At 43.5% G+C, this 14,140-nt stretch overlaps 1 protein-coding gene across 2 annotated transcripts in view; it reads left to right on the top strand.

The window, feature by feature from the left end:
• Positions 1-14,140, top strand: part of mpped2a (metallophosphoesterase domain containing 2a) — a 59,442-nt gene that overhangs the window by 24,238 nt on the left and 21,064 nt on the right. For both annotated transcript variants that reach the window (XM_068571686.1, XM_068571697.1), the window contains exon 4: positions 1,298-1,523. In XM_068571686.1, coding sequence (XP_068427787.1) covers positions 1,298-1,523 — 226 coding nt within the window. The remainder of the gene's footprint in view (positions 1-1,297; positions 1,524-14,140) is intronic.

Here is a 14,140-nt window from a genome sequence, read left to right on the forward strand (position 1 = left end):
TTAGTCTGCGGATAAGTGCAAGCAGAAGGAATAAAGTCAACAGGAAGCCTAAAACCCAGAATAGAGGAGACACATAGAGAAGCAGCAGAGGGGTGATGAAGGCCAGAGCCTTTCGTTGAGTGCTCAATCTGCTGGAATAAAGTAGGAAGTCACTCTCTCGATGGCGAAGGGGGAGCCGGGACAAATCACCTGGCGGAGAGGAGCGAAAAGGGCACAGCAGAAGTTGAAAGATGAGCGGATGAGAATAGTAATAGATGTTCTTCTCTATTTAGTTCAGGTTCATGCTTTTTCCAGCCGCCCGCCGTCTGCAGAGACGGACGGCGGTCCGCTTGGGGGGGTCAAGCAGAGCCGTCAGCCGCGGTTGTAACCTCTCCGACTGTCTGAATCGAGGGTGTTTTTCCCCTCCACTAATCTGGGTTTTCTTTTCCGGCCCTGATCTGTGCTCCGGGTGAAGCATTCAGGGAGCCGCTGAGGAGAGTTTATATGCAGCCAGTCGAACATATCACTGTTTCTGTGAAACGGCAGGTTTGATTTTTATGAAATAATCTTCCGCAAAGCTGCACGACGTGGACAAAATATGGCTTGTGGGGAAACAGGTGTTAGTTCTAAAGGAGTATTAGCAGTTTAATACAATTAGAAGAATGTTCATTTAAATATTCTTCCTAATATTCTGCTAATGCAGCGTTCACACAATAAGATATTTGACTCGTTTGCAGAAAAACGATAGAATCCGAAAAAAATTTGGAAGGAAGTGGGTTGGTCTGAATCTTAATTTTATCTTTTGGGCTTTTTTTTAATGAAAAGTACTAACTTTACTCAGTATGTAAGATCTTGATTGTCCAATCATGTCATATACATTTTAAATTTGCCATAATAAAAGGTCAATACATTGAGCTGTAATGGAAGTGAAGGACGCTGGATATTCAGTATACTAGTGGACAATATTTATGCAAAACTAGCCGACAAGCAGTATTTGTAAATGAATTTGCTGGTCGTCCTGGAAGTCCAGACTCCCGCTATGTAACTGCAACGTCCTCAGTTCTGTTCATCACTTCAGTCGGTCGGGTTCAAAGAAAACGTCCTCGTCAGCGACATGTTCCTGATGTGCTTTGCAGTCGCACGTTCAGCGAAGGGTTTCTTTCAGGTCAGGGGCTTTAGAAAAAGTCAGCGAGGAGGAAATTCCTGCCGAACAAAAGTCGGAAAAGAAAGTGTTTTAGACTAGAGCTTAACATGTGGACGCTTATGTGTATACGGGACCCTCAGCTCACCCTCCTCTCCCCTCTCCTCTCTCTTCCAGGTGGCCTCCCGTACGAGTTTAAGGTGGTGATCGCCGGCAACCACGAGCTGACCTTCGATAAGGACTTTATGGCCGAGCTGGTCAAGCAGGATTACTACCGATTCCCCTCAGTGTCCAAACTCAAACCCGAGGACTTTGACAGCGTCCAGACGCTCCTCACAAACTGTGTGTACCTGCAGGACTCGGACACCACCATAAAGGGATTCCGGATATACGGGGCGCCATGGTAGGATCACCCACCTTTTCCCTTCTGTCCTCCGTCGCAAAACTGCTCTCATCACTTCCTGTCTTTCATAAGCGCCGAGTCCGACGTCTGTCTCGTTGTGCGGCGGATCTCCTGAGGTGAAGGTGTGCCTTCCCCCCTTCTCTCTCTGTCTATCTGTCTGGGTTTGGCTGCTTTCCAGCGGACCTCCCCTGCAGTAACTCTGCACTCTCGGCGAGGTGCTCTCTCTCTCTCTCTCTCTCTCTCACACATGCAGGGTGCTATTCCCAGCTCGCACACATTCCTTTATGAGCTCAGGACCTCGCCTGCTCCCCGAGCTTACGTTACACCTGTGTTTTGACACGGGGTTAAGTGATACGCGTGGTACCGGGGACACTCTTGTCAATAGGCTCTCGGTGTGTGGAAAGAACAGAGAGTATGGGGTCGGGTGGGTGTTTGGTCGGGGAACGGTGTAAGCAGCTTGTGTTCAACAAACAGAGGCAGGTGGGAGCAAGAGGTGTTTGTGCAGTGAAAGTACTTCTAGTCACGATGGAGGAAAATCCCTCCTGAGAGCCGCGCTGCATTCATGGCTGTGGAACTGCTCATTAACCCAAAAGATGACTTCTTCTGTTCTTGAATTGGTGGTGTTTTAAAAATCTTACTGTGCGTTCTGGAGCATGAGGCAGATAACAATGGGTTGTGCGTGTGTGTGTGTGTGTTTGTGTGTGTTTGTGTGTGTGTGTGTGGAGGGGGTTAAAGAACGGTTTGGTAGAAAGTGTTTTCCAGAGATATGATCATGTATTTCTTCTAAAAGCAACACAAATATCCAGTATTTTTACACCTAAAAATCACAAAAGAATTGCTTTTTTTTTTCTCGTGCAGCAGCTGTTGATGTTTTACAAATGTCTATTTAACAATAAGATAATTATCTTAAGACTGGCGAGGATGCTTTGGCTAATTCACTTTCAGGCTTTAGAGAAAGCAGCGTCCTGGTTTGAGAGGAAGAGACGAACCTGGAGATGTCGTTTACAATTTGAATTACAGTTACTTCCATCCACCGATTTTTATTTAGATTTCTAATTATTTAACATTTAAATTGTCAAAGTATTGCCCCAACACTATACAATATTGCCTTCAAATATCTCAATTACTCTTAAATCCAATATTACGATGATATAAGAGAAACAAGAAGCAGCTAAAATTTGCATATTTTTCTGGGGGGAAAAAATCAATGATGCATTTTTAAATGGATTTCTTCTATGATTATCTGACTAATCCATGGCATGAGTAATACTTCAGAGTTGTTTTAACACAGTAGTCTTACTGTATCTGTTGTGTTTAGTTATGCGGCTGAAGCGTGCTCTGTCCGGCTGAGTCTCTCTCTCTCTGTCTCGCTCTCTCTGTGCGCAATGGTTCTCACAAGTCTGCTCCAGACCTAAAATAACTATTTAGGTCACACCTTCATCCTTTTTTGGTTGGCTATAATTAGCAGGTTGGCTGGCTGGCTTTCAGAAGTGGCGAGAGGGGACAGCGGCGGGTAGATCCCAGCGTTCCTCCGACATCACAGCAGCAGGAAGAAGAGATTAGCTGCTTCCCCTCCCCCTCCATCCTTTTTCTCCTCCATCTACAGTTTGTAAGAGGAAGGATGCCCCCCCCCCCTCACCCACGCTACTCTCCCTGGTGGGTGTTTAGTGTGAGGGCTGGTAAGTGTCTGTTGTGACAGCTGGGGGGTCTCGTGAGAGGCGGAGTGGACAGCTCGGGCCACCCGGCCCCTCCTCGTCTTCCAACTTCCTCACCTCCTTCGCACCCATATGCCACCGTGGTCCCGGGGTCTGGCCTGCTCGTGTCCGGTGTGAGGTCTCACTTAGCCCGGCGTTGACCCCTCACTTCATCAGCGGCTCACCAGCTCGCCGCCTGGGTGGGCCGAGCTCCGTCGAGGCCGCCGCGCGACCGAGACGCGACGGCATTCCTTCGGGAAATGCGGCGGCGTAAACCGCCGCCTGGTAGACGCCGCAGCGGGCGCAGACGCAATCGACTCGTGTGTTTAGGGTTCCAATCTCGCCGGCCGGTTCATCCAATCACGCGGTAGCTTCCAGCGGTCTGACGTATGGATGGAATATATGGATTTTATTTTCAGCCGATACAATAACCCGCTTGTCAACGAGATATCTGATAGTCTCACATCTGTTTTTAAAAGAGAAATTGATAACCTGGAGTTTATCTGAAGCCTTTTTTGTTATCGCAACAAAAACAAAGAAAACTTATTTTTTCTTCTGCAACTGTGTTTTATTCTGTCTGATGCTGATTTCCTTACGTAAATGAAAAAATCATTTGACTCTTCATCCGAGAGATGTAAATCTTCCAACGCTCGTCTGAAGTTTTAGGGTCTTTTTTAGTTTAATGACAAAAAGTAAATTAATAATATTCGGTTTATTAACCAGAAGCCATTTGCTTTTTTTGACCTCAAATGCCACAAAGCCATTTTAAAATCATCTGCAGCAGCGTGTCAGTTTTAATATTTGGTTTAACCACCAAGGACCAGTTCAGTCAATACAATGCAAGGTTTCCTAAAAAAGTGTTTTGGACACGTTCATGTCCGCCGTACTCGCGTCCGTCCTGAAGTAGCACCCGCAACAAAAAAACATGCACATCACCAGAAGAAATCGCCGCTTTCCCACGCAGATTGTCTCACCTTTTTATCTTCTAAAACTTAGAAGTAAAGCCGGTTCTGAACTCACTCTTCGGGGAACGAGGTGGATTTCAAACACACACACACACACGCAGAGCTTTTGGGTTCCTCAAATATGTGTCCAACATGTTGCCTCAGTTAATTAATCTCACTAGAGTATCTATAAAAAAAAAAAAAGAAATCTTCCGAGTTTAGGGGAAAATTGCCACAGATGTTGTAAACCGGAGGGCTCCTCTGGCTGTTGGTTTATTGCCGGAAATAAATGTATTCAGAGATGAAATTCATTAAAAAAAACTGCGTGATTAAAGCCGGCGATGAGAATTAGAACTCCTTTTATTACTTGGTTGTTATCAAGCTAATGTCAATGGTGGGTTGTAAACTACAGTTTTGCTTCCTTTTCGTGAAACCATTTCAGTGAAGTCCTCATGACGCCGCATTAGTCGAGGATGTACTTCTCATTTCCTCACAAAACCGAACTGTGAAACTAATTAGCGACAGATTGCTTTCATGCGTGGAATGCCCTCAATTTCTGTCATTTTTCTAATTATTAACTATTTTCACTTCCCCAGATGAACCGGTGCAACTTGGTCTGCTCTCATTCAGTAAACAAAAAATCTACTACTACTAAAAAAAAACGCAAATGTCTTGAGTACATAAAATACTTGGAGAATATCCTTGAGTTTTTATCATCAGATTAAACGAGTGACCTGAATGATCAGCAGACATTTTTCTCCGACTGCAGATTACTTTCATTATTATGGAAATACTTTCCGCGTTAATTAGTTGGAATGCTTCAACAACACGGCTTTTCAGCAGTTCAGTTAAATGCTTTTGAGCTTCAACACTTTTCATGAGTTAGTTTTCTATATTCCAATATTTTAAGCAGGAAATGTCAATCAAGCTTTTTTAAGCTATGTTAAGATTTATTACGCTATATTCAGCTTTCATTTAGCTATTTTAAGCTGGTATGTTCAATTATTTTCAGCTATATTCAACTATTTCATATATATCCAGCTATTTTCATATATATTCAGCTATTTTAAGCTATATTCAGCTTTTTTAAGATATATTCAACTATATTCCACTATATTTAGCTATTTTTTTTCAAATATTTCATCTTTAAGCTTTTTGCATTCTAACACATTTTCAGCAGGAAATGCTCTTTCTAGTTGGTTACTCATTCTGTCTTTATTTAAATATGTGAAGAAAACTTTTGTTTTCTTTTTGCATGCCTCCACGGTGAACAGAGCAAACAGAAGTATTGATGAATAAAAGTAAATTACGGCCTTTTAACAAGTCTCATCTATCGATCCATCAATCAATCTTTTCCTGAACCGTACTATTTAAAACACTCTGCTCGGGCGTTAGTATTCATGCAGACGTGTTTTAGATAGTAGCAGTACCTTTTTTACAGGACATTTTTATGATAATAACGCGGTACTGGGTTCTAAACATCCGGAGTAAAACTCTCTTCTGACCCTTTTCACTCCTGCTTGGAGTGAAAGCAGTGTAGCATGAAAGACACACAACTCACGCCGTTTAATGACAGATGCTCAACAGACCGAATACCTAAACCTCCTCTTCTCATGCTCTCACACACACACACACACACACACACACACACACACACACACAGTGCAGGTTTCTGCACCGTGTCAATCAAGCCTCCTTTAGGAGGAGCTGAAGGTCTCTCAGAGCTGCACAGTTTGACGATTTTATTCACATCGTTAACTCGCTCTGCTCCAGGCAACAACATTTTAGTGGCGAAGTAAAACCGTGAGTCCTTTTTCTCTGAACTTTAAACCAATTTAATATAATTATTAATCTGCTGTCTTTTTAATGTACCGCTTTAAAGCAGCATATGAAATTATGTTTCTTGCCCTTTTTGCAAATGGTAGAAAGTTGAGTGGCCTTCCAGCCCGACGCCGTTTGGGTTAATCACCTAAATTACTTCATATTTTGTGATCTGCAAACCTTTTGAGTCATTTATCAACTAAAGTCTTGAATATATTCTTCTGAAACATGAAGAGTTTGTGCTTCTTACAAATATGCAGGTGAGACAATTGTATAAAAACATTTCATTTTTACTTTCTGCCAGCAATTTTATTTTTTTAGGACTGTGTATCATTTAATTCTCTCACTCGCAAAATAGCGAGCCGTTGTAAATGCCGGTGTCTTCAGACATAATACACACTAATGCAGAGGAACCGATTATCTGCCCCTAAGTATTGTCCCCATCATTTACTTTACCCAGCTTCTCCGATGTGACTATTTGCTGCTTTTGGTTTTGGTTTGTAACCTGAATCCCTTTTTAATATGCAGTCATGATGACATCACCTGAGTCACATCTTGGCGTAAGCCGTCTCAGCCGTCATCATCCGCTCCGAACTCACTTCCCTTATTTAAAATATGACACACGCAACATTTCTTCTGTCAATATTTCACGTTTATAGATTAAATTGCGCTCAATGTGTTGACCGTTTTCCTGAGTTTGTACATTTTCTCGGCTAGTTTAAATTGAACGGGCTAAGAACAAATAATCTCTCCCACGCAGACTCGGCTTAGACATCAAGAATAGAAGGAGTGACCTGTCGGTCCAGTCACAGATATGTGAGGAATCCCGCTGCTTTGGCGGACTCCGATAAGCTCTGCCGACTGATTCAGAACAGAGAAGCCGAGCAGGGAGGGAAGGCGGACCGGAGGGATTTACCTGTTTTGTGATTCTAGACTTGACCGCAACTTAACTCCCGGGTCGAAGGTCAAACTGTTGCTGCTGCTGCCCTGCTCCCTCCCTCCTCCTGTCTCAGACACTGAGGGAGTCTCCACCCTTCTTCTCGCTTCCTCTCGGGTCCTTTTTTCTTTTCCTCTTCTGCCTCCTTTTCATTTCTTCTTTCTTCTCTGGTCACATGGATGCAACACCTCACTTCTCATTTCCTGTTAATTCTTCCCCTTTTCTTTACAGTACTTAGTGTGGTTCCTGTTAACAAATGAAATGGCAAGCAGTGTTTGCTTGGTTTATTCAAAAGTGTGTGCGTGTGTGTGTGTGTGTGTGTGTGTGTGTGTGTGTGTGTGTGTGTGTGTGTGTGTGTGTGTGTGTGTGTGTGTGTGTGTGTGTGTGTGCCTCCCTCCCTCCCAGAGGCAGCAGATTAAATCCGACTGCCCTCATTTGACTCTCTGGATTCCACCTCGGGGGGGAAACCTGCAGGGCCAAATGCAAATTTGTCATTTGCAGATTTTGGTTTTATTCATTTCTCTCTGTAAAGGTCAGGTGTGTGTGTGTGTGTGTGTGTGTGTGTGTGTGTGTGTGTGTGTGTGTGTGTGTGTGTGACAGAGAGAGGAAGAGGGAGAGTGGTGCACAGTGGTGGTGTTTGAATATCAGCGTCATGTTTAGCCTCAGTTGTTTTCATTATGAGGAGGGCAGCGAGCTGTGAGGTTTGTTTTCCCTCCTCCTCTTCCTCCTCTTCCTCGTCTATCTGTCCATCTCTCCGGCTACATTATGTGGCCAAAAGTATGCGGACACCCCGGTTTGCAGACTTTTACTTTTGGTCCAAGGCTTCATTCTCGTCCAGACAAAATCCTAATCATAAAGTGTACGATGACATTTTAGACAATGCCATGCTTCATTTTGGGGAATGTTTCCAGCTTCAGCGAGATAATTCCCCCCCCGCCAGTGGTGACAAAGAGTGTCCGGGGTCTGCACACGGCTCGACCTCAACTCGACCCAAACACCGTGGGGATGAACCTTAACAAGCCGGACCTTTTCGCCCAACAGCAGTGTTGAATCCTCACTAATGCAAATGTCTCTCTCTCTCTCTCTCTCTCTCTCTCTCTCTCTCTCTCTCTCTCTCTCTCTCTCTCTCTCTCTCTCTCTCTCTCTCTCTCTAACATGCAGGTTTGCTCTCCTTCTGGGAAAATGCACTTTGAAAAACACTCTTTTAATTAAGGGTTTATTTTAATATTTTGCTATAGATGTATAAACACGCTCTCTCGTCTGACCGTAACAAGACGCGTCCTCATTATAAACTAAACAACAAGACTGCAGAATAAATTGGACTGAAACTAAATAAGCTAAAACCAAGAAGAAACAAACACAAGATTAACTTTATTTGGACCCTTTTGATGTGATCCACAGTGTATTGTAACCTTCCAATCGCAAAGGAAAGTTTGAAATCAAACGATAACCTTTTCTTGTAATGTGACGAAAGTTTATTTGTTAACAAGGTTACGAATGAAACTTTTATCTTGAATAGATGAAATCCTCCATTTATGTTAAAATGCGGTCTTTAAATTACGCGGCAAAAAGTTTACGAGACGACTTATGTGTTTCTATTTAAAACCTAAGTGTATTTGGACAGAGTTTAGACCCCATAACACTCGGGTGGATATGAACACAAACATTTCTAACTGTGTTGTTTTCATTTGTCCGTGTCGTTGAGATCTGACATTTGTGTCGGCTGCTTTTAGCTTAATCACCCCTAAGTCACCTCTTCGCCGGCGCCAGCCTCTGTCAGTTTGTGTTGGCAGTCTGCCCGCACGCACACACACACACACACACACACACACACACACACACACACACACAGACTGTTTTCTCAGTCGGAGTGTGAGCACATGGCAGCGTTGCCTCCGATGAGGCAACGGGCCCTGACAAATGTCCGTCACCATGAAGTCAAAGGCTTCGTGGTCGCTCTGCCCTCGCTTCTTTTCACGCTGCGGAGAAACTTTCTCAACTTCTAGAAACGTCATATTATGGTCAAAAAGTTCTTCTTCATTGATAACTACGCACTCGCCACTCTGTATTAATATTTTGACGGATTTCTGGGAGCAAATTAAACACCGACTGCAGGGTTATTTGTTTTATTTATTAAAAATGTTTAAACCAAGTCGGCGTCGACAGTCAGAGCCAGTGTAATGTCTGTCTGACTCTTTTATAGAAAGTTCTCAGTTGTTTTAGAATAGTCCAATGTAAAGTTTGGTCCAGAAAATGATGAAATGTGACTGAAACAAATGACTAAAATCCCAAGTTAATCATTTAATCAACAGAAAATTAATACCTTTTTTATTTTTTACCAATTTTTCCATTTTAAAACTGCCAAATATTCCCCTCTCAAATAAACTGAATGGCTATTAAGAGAAGTAATCTGAATACATTAAGTGTGTGTGTGAGTGTGTGTGCGTGTGAGTGTGTGTGAGTGAGAGAGAGTCGCATACTGCTGAATGGTGTGATTGAATACGACCCTCTACCGGCGGTGCACTCGGCTGTATACGTTCTGGTAGTTCATTAGCAGTTAGCCAAGCACGGCGTCTAAAGCAATAGAAGTAAATAAATAAACAACTTTTCTAAATAAGCTGCAACGAAAGCTGCAGTTTTTCTTTTTCAGTTAATTTCAAAAATAAAAACTATTTGGAAATTAGAGGTTTCAGTCGACCGCCACGTCACATTAATTTCAGTAATGTTTCGGAATTAATGAGATAATGATTTATTGATGTTAAAATGTGACACCTTTACTTAATGGAGCGTAAAATTGTGTGTGCGTGTCTACTGCTGTTGCACTGCTTGATGCACCCATGGGTGCTAGCAGTCGTCAGGTTACGGACAGTATAGAGCCTCCTGCAGCTGGTGAGGAGGAGGAGGAGTGTGTTTGTTCTAGGAAGGCTATGGAGGTGTGTGTTTGTTCACACGTGTGTGTGTGTGTGTGTGTGTGTGTGTGTGTGTGTGTGTGTGTGTGTGTGTGTGTGTGTGTGTGTGTGTTAAAGGAGTGAATGAGCGGGTTAAGTGATGGATTCATGACAGCACGCTTTGCACGGCGCTTCCTGCTAAATGGCCGCACACCCGTTACATGCAACATACTGGAAACCAACAAACACGCTGTACGCCGTCACATTGGTGTTAATAAAGACTGAGTAAATCTCCCTCACCCCCGCAGCCCCTCCTCCCCTCCCACCACCCCCAAGGTGAGCCCCCAATATGTCAGAGGGAGAGCGATGGCTCCTCGCCGTCGTTTAATAAAGCTCTCCTCCGCGGCCTTGTGTGCATCAGTCACCGGCCGGGCAGCCAGAGGTCCTGCCACACGACGGCCTGCAGCTCCATCAAACACTGTCGCGTCTGGAAAGGAGCTGACGCAGTTGAAACGCCGCTCTGGATCCAGGCCACAACACGGGGAGGCAATGCCAAACAAAACAAAAAGAGTCGCAAACACCCCTTTTCTACCAAAATGTATGCGTAGTGTGAGATATTTGAAACACGGGAAAACCACAAGTATATCTTCCTGGGGGTGTTTTCTGGTGCGCCACGTTTAAGGTGAAAGAGTTACAGTGGTTACTTCTTTTTTATATATATATATATATATATATATATATATATATATATATATATATATATATATATATATATATATATATATATATATTTTCCTTGGTTTATTTTGACCAAACCAGAGTTCAGGAGTGTTGAAACAGTGGAAAGCCGTTCAGACGGTTTTGTGTCATTTCTGTCGAGGTCGATTGAAGCGTTTCCATGATCAGAGTGATTATTATGTGTATATGTTGACAAATATAACGGCCGTAAAAGTCCATTTTTCTTGTATAAACTTTGCGTGTCGCGTGGCGTCGTACTGGAGAGAGGGAGCCTGTAAATACCTGTGACGGCTGCAGAGTCATTTGTCCTGGGAATGAATACTGATTGGAAACCTTTCCCACTGAAGACAAAAGCCAGATGTTAGTGGGGGTTTTGTGCGGTGGGAAGGAGGCTTCACGCCGGTGTTGCCTCTTGACAAGTTGTCGTTGTTTTTTGGGGGGTAGAAACATTTAAATAAATAGCTTTGAATGCAGCGCAATGCCAATTTGTTCAGGAAAGGTGTGAAAATGACTTTTACATGAACTTAAGACAGATTTTAAAGAAGCAAGACGTCGTCCTTTACATCTCATGTTTTATAAATCGTGTCCCAACATGTTTTTCTGACCCAAAAAAAGAAAAATATACTTCCAGCATTGAAAAATCCTCCTTTGCTTTTTTCTCCGCTCTATTTCAAATCCTCTTTTTCTCCATTCTAGATCAAGGCACTTTGAGAATTGTGTTGACATTTTCTTGACACTTGCGGTTGGATCCAATAAAAGAATGATTAGTCATTTAGTTCGGTATTGATCTGGAAACATCTCCAGACGTCAGGATGTTGGACTATATTGATTGGGGGGGTTTTTTTGGAGAGGAAGTGTGCAGTATATCTTCCGTTGTAGACATTTCTTCATTTTTTCTTTGGAGTGTTGTTTAAAACATTAAAAAAAAGATAATAAATAGTGAAAAGTCTCAATCAATGTAGTTAATTTGACCTTTGGCTCATTTTTCAGTATTATGGCCTCTTGTGAGGTTTTATCACCTTTTTTTTAACGGGGTTTAGGCCCAAAAACTGAGCACTGTGTGAATAATGGAGAGAGACAGCTGTGTTTCAGCCGCTGGTGTGTTTCTGCTCTCGAGTTGTCGAGCAGACTGTTGGCGCTGCTCTGAGGTCAGATCTCTGTTTGTCCCTGACGGTGTGTGGACAGACTATGGTTACAATACACACACATAGACACACACAGAGCCTCCGGCTGGAAGGTAATCGGTCCTGTCGGTTTGCGTGTGTGCATGTGTGTGTGTGTGTGTGTGTGTGTTTCAGATAGTGCGAGAGCTCGGTTGACGCTGTCTGAGGTGTCGACGCCTTCCTCCCTTTGATGAGGAGACAGACTGTCCAAACTTATGGAAAGTAATGAATAGAAGAAAAAAAAGAAAACCACCAAAAACATCTTGAAATACGGAAAGTTTCTTCTATTGAATATTATTTCGCAACACACGTCTCCTGGCTCTTTTCACTTATTATGGTTTCCATCTTTTATCTGGAAGTGCGAGGAGCAAACATCCGTCTGTGGCGGCGAGACACTTAAAAGGAAATGCATCTTCAGCGAGACGTGTCCAAGTGTTTCCTGCCTTTTTCATTTCGTAAGCTTCTGAGTCTATTCAGTAATCTTCCAGAGAAATAAGATAATCTGCTAAATTCTGGCGTTTGGTACCGCCTTTCTTTTTTTGGTGCCGACTGGCTGTAGCGGGTCAGAGTTGATCTGTAATCACACATTGGCATTAATGCTTTCTTGCCGCCTTCATTGTCGTTAGCACCACGGGAGCTAACCGCTAACGTGAGGAGTTTCCATTGACTTGTGTTATGATGCATTCATGCTTCATTCAGTTTTTGTTCATCATAATAATATATTGTATGTTTTTATGCAATTAACCACTATAGAGGACTACAGCAAAGTGAAAGGACAACATTCAGATTTTCTTTTTTATATTTTTACACTGACTTCATTGAATATCTGGTCATATTCGTGCCCTTTATATGCTTATTTTTCACAGAATTCCTGATTTAAATCCCAAAAAATAATAATGTTATGGTAAAAATCTTGTTTTTACCTAATATTATTTCATATATATACTACTTGATATTGATATGATATTTGATTTTGGAGAGTACGGCACCGGTATCATAAATGATGCAAGAATACGCCGATTTTTTTAATCCTTTTCTCTCATCTCCACTACTTAAATTTGAGTGTATTTTCCACGTGGGAGTTTTAAATCCGCATAAGCGTCTCGTCTGACACAATGCCTCGTAATTGTGTACTCGGTCTGCCGGTGTCTGCTCGTCTTTGTCCATGTCAAATAAACCACGAGAAAAAATGCATGTATGAGCATCTAAACCCAATCAAGTCCTGGAAACGACCTCAAAGAAGGTTTCTGTGCAGCAGCAGCAGCAGCAGCAGCAGCAGCAGCAGCAGCAGGAGGAGGAAATTGACATTTGACAGCCAATAGTTCCTCGTGTTCGGAAATCCAAGCAGCACGAAATCAAAAAACCGCTGTAGCCGAAGCTGCTTCGACTATGTGACGCCGTTGACCCGCCTCCTCTGCAGCCCGCCGTGTCTGACCTCTGGGGTCGACATGCTGCTCTAACAAGAGACCTCTGAGTCCATGTGACTTCTGTTTACAAGCCCCGGCTCACTTGTACTTGATCAAATACAACAAGGGACTCTTTTTACACTGTGGTTGACACCTTTTTCTTTTTCCTTTTCCCCTCTTTTTTTTTTTTTTCCCTCCCCCCTCCCCTCCGAGCATGATGAATGGCTTTTCTTCAGCGCACTTGGTCTCACTACCTCAACGCCAACATCCTGGAATACCTGCTTTAAAAGAATGGACACGCAAAGGTCAACAGCATGCCTTTGTTCTGGTGAAGCGATATGATCATTCATACGAGAGAGGTTCACTGGAGGAAGTTCACCTCGCCACCCTACAGTATTTATTTTTCCAGTGACATGTTTGGCCCTCGGATGATGGCCTCGCGCCCTCGAAGCGGCGTCCCCCGCTCTTTCATCGCGCTGAAAGGGCTCTGAAGTGCCAGTTTCCTATAGATGTTCTGCTGAAAAGCCTTTCCTCTTCCTCCCCTCCCTCTTTCCTCCTTTTCTATTCCGTCTCTATTCTTTTGCTCCCATGTCATTGAGTGGATAAATGTGTGGAGGCGGCTGTTTTTTTTTCTTCTTCTCTGAGAGGAATTGGGATAGGAGGAAGAAAAAAAAGGGGAAGCGGGGACGAGTGGGGGAGGACAGGTTAAGGAGGTGGGGGAGGGGAGGCTGGTGGTGGTGGTGGCTGCGACAGCTTTGGCTTGCCTTTTTAGAGCGTTTCACAATGGCTGGCTATACCTGCGTGTGTCGGTGGTTGCGCGGTGACCTTTGACCCAGAAGGCCGGCGGGCTTCTATGACAGCGTCAGCATTAATTAGAGGGTCGCACGACTTGAAGCTCTGCAGAGCCTCTGATCCTCCGCTGCAAACGCTCCCGATTCAGGACCGACTGTGCAGAGGGGATAATGGATGTGAAGACACACACACACACACGCACGCGCACACACACACACACACAGGGTGAGATAA

This window comes from Clinocottus analis, unplaced genomic scaffold (genome assembly GCF_023055335.1).
Source record: "Clinocottus analis isolate CAN_PGR_092001 unplaced genomic scaffold, fCliAna1.0.p SCAF_1, whole genome shotgun sequence".
NCBI lineage: Eukaryota > Metazoa > Chordata > Actinopteri > Perciformes > Cottidae > Clinocottus > Clinocottus analis.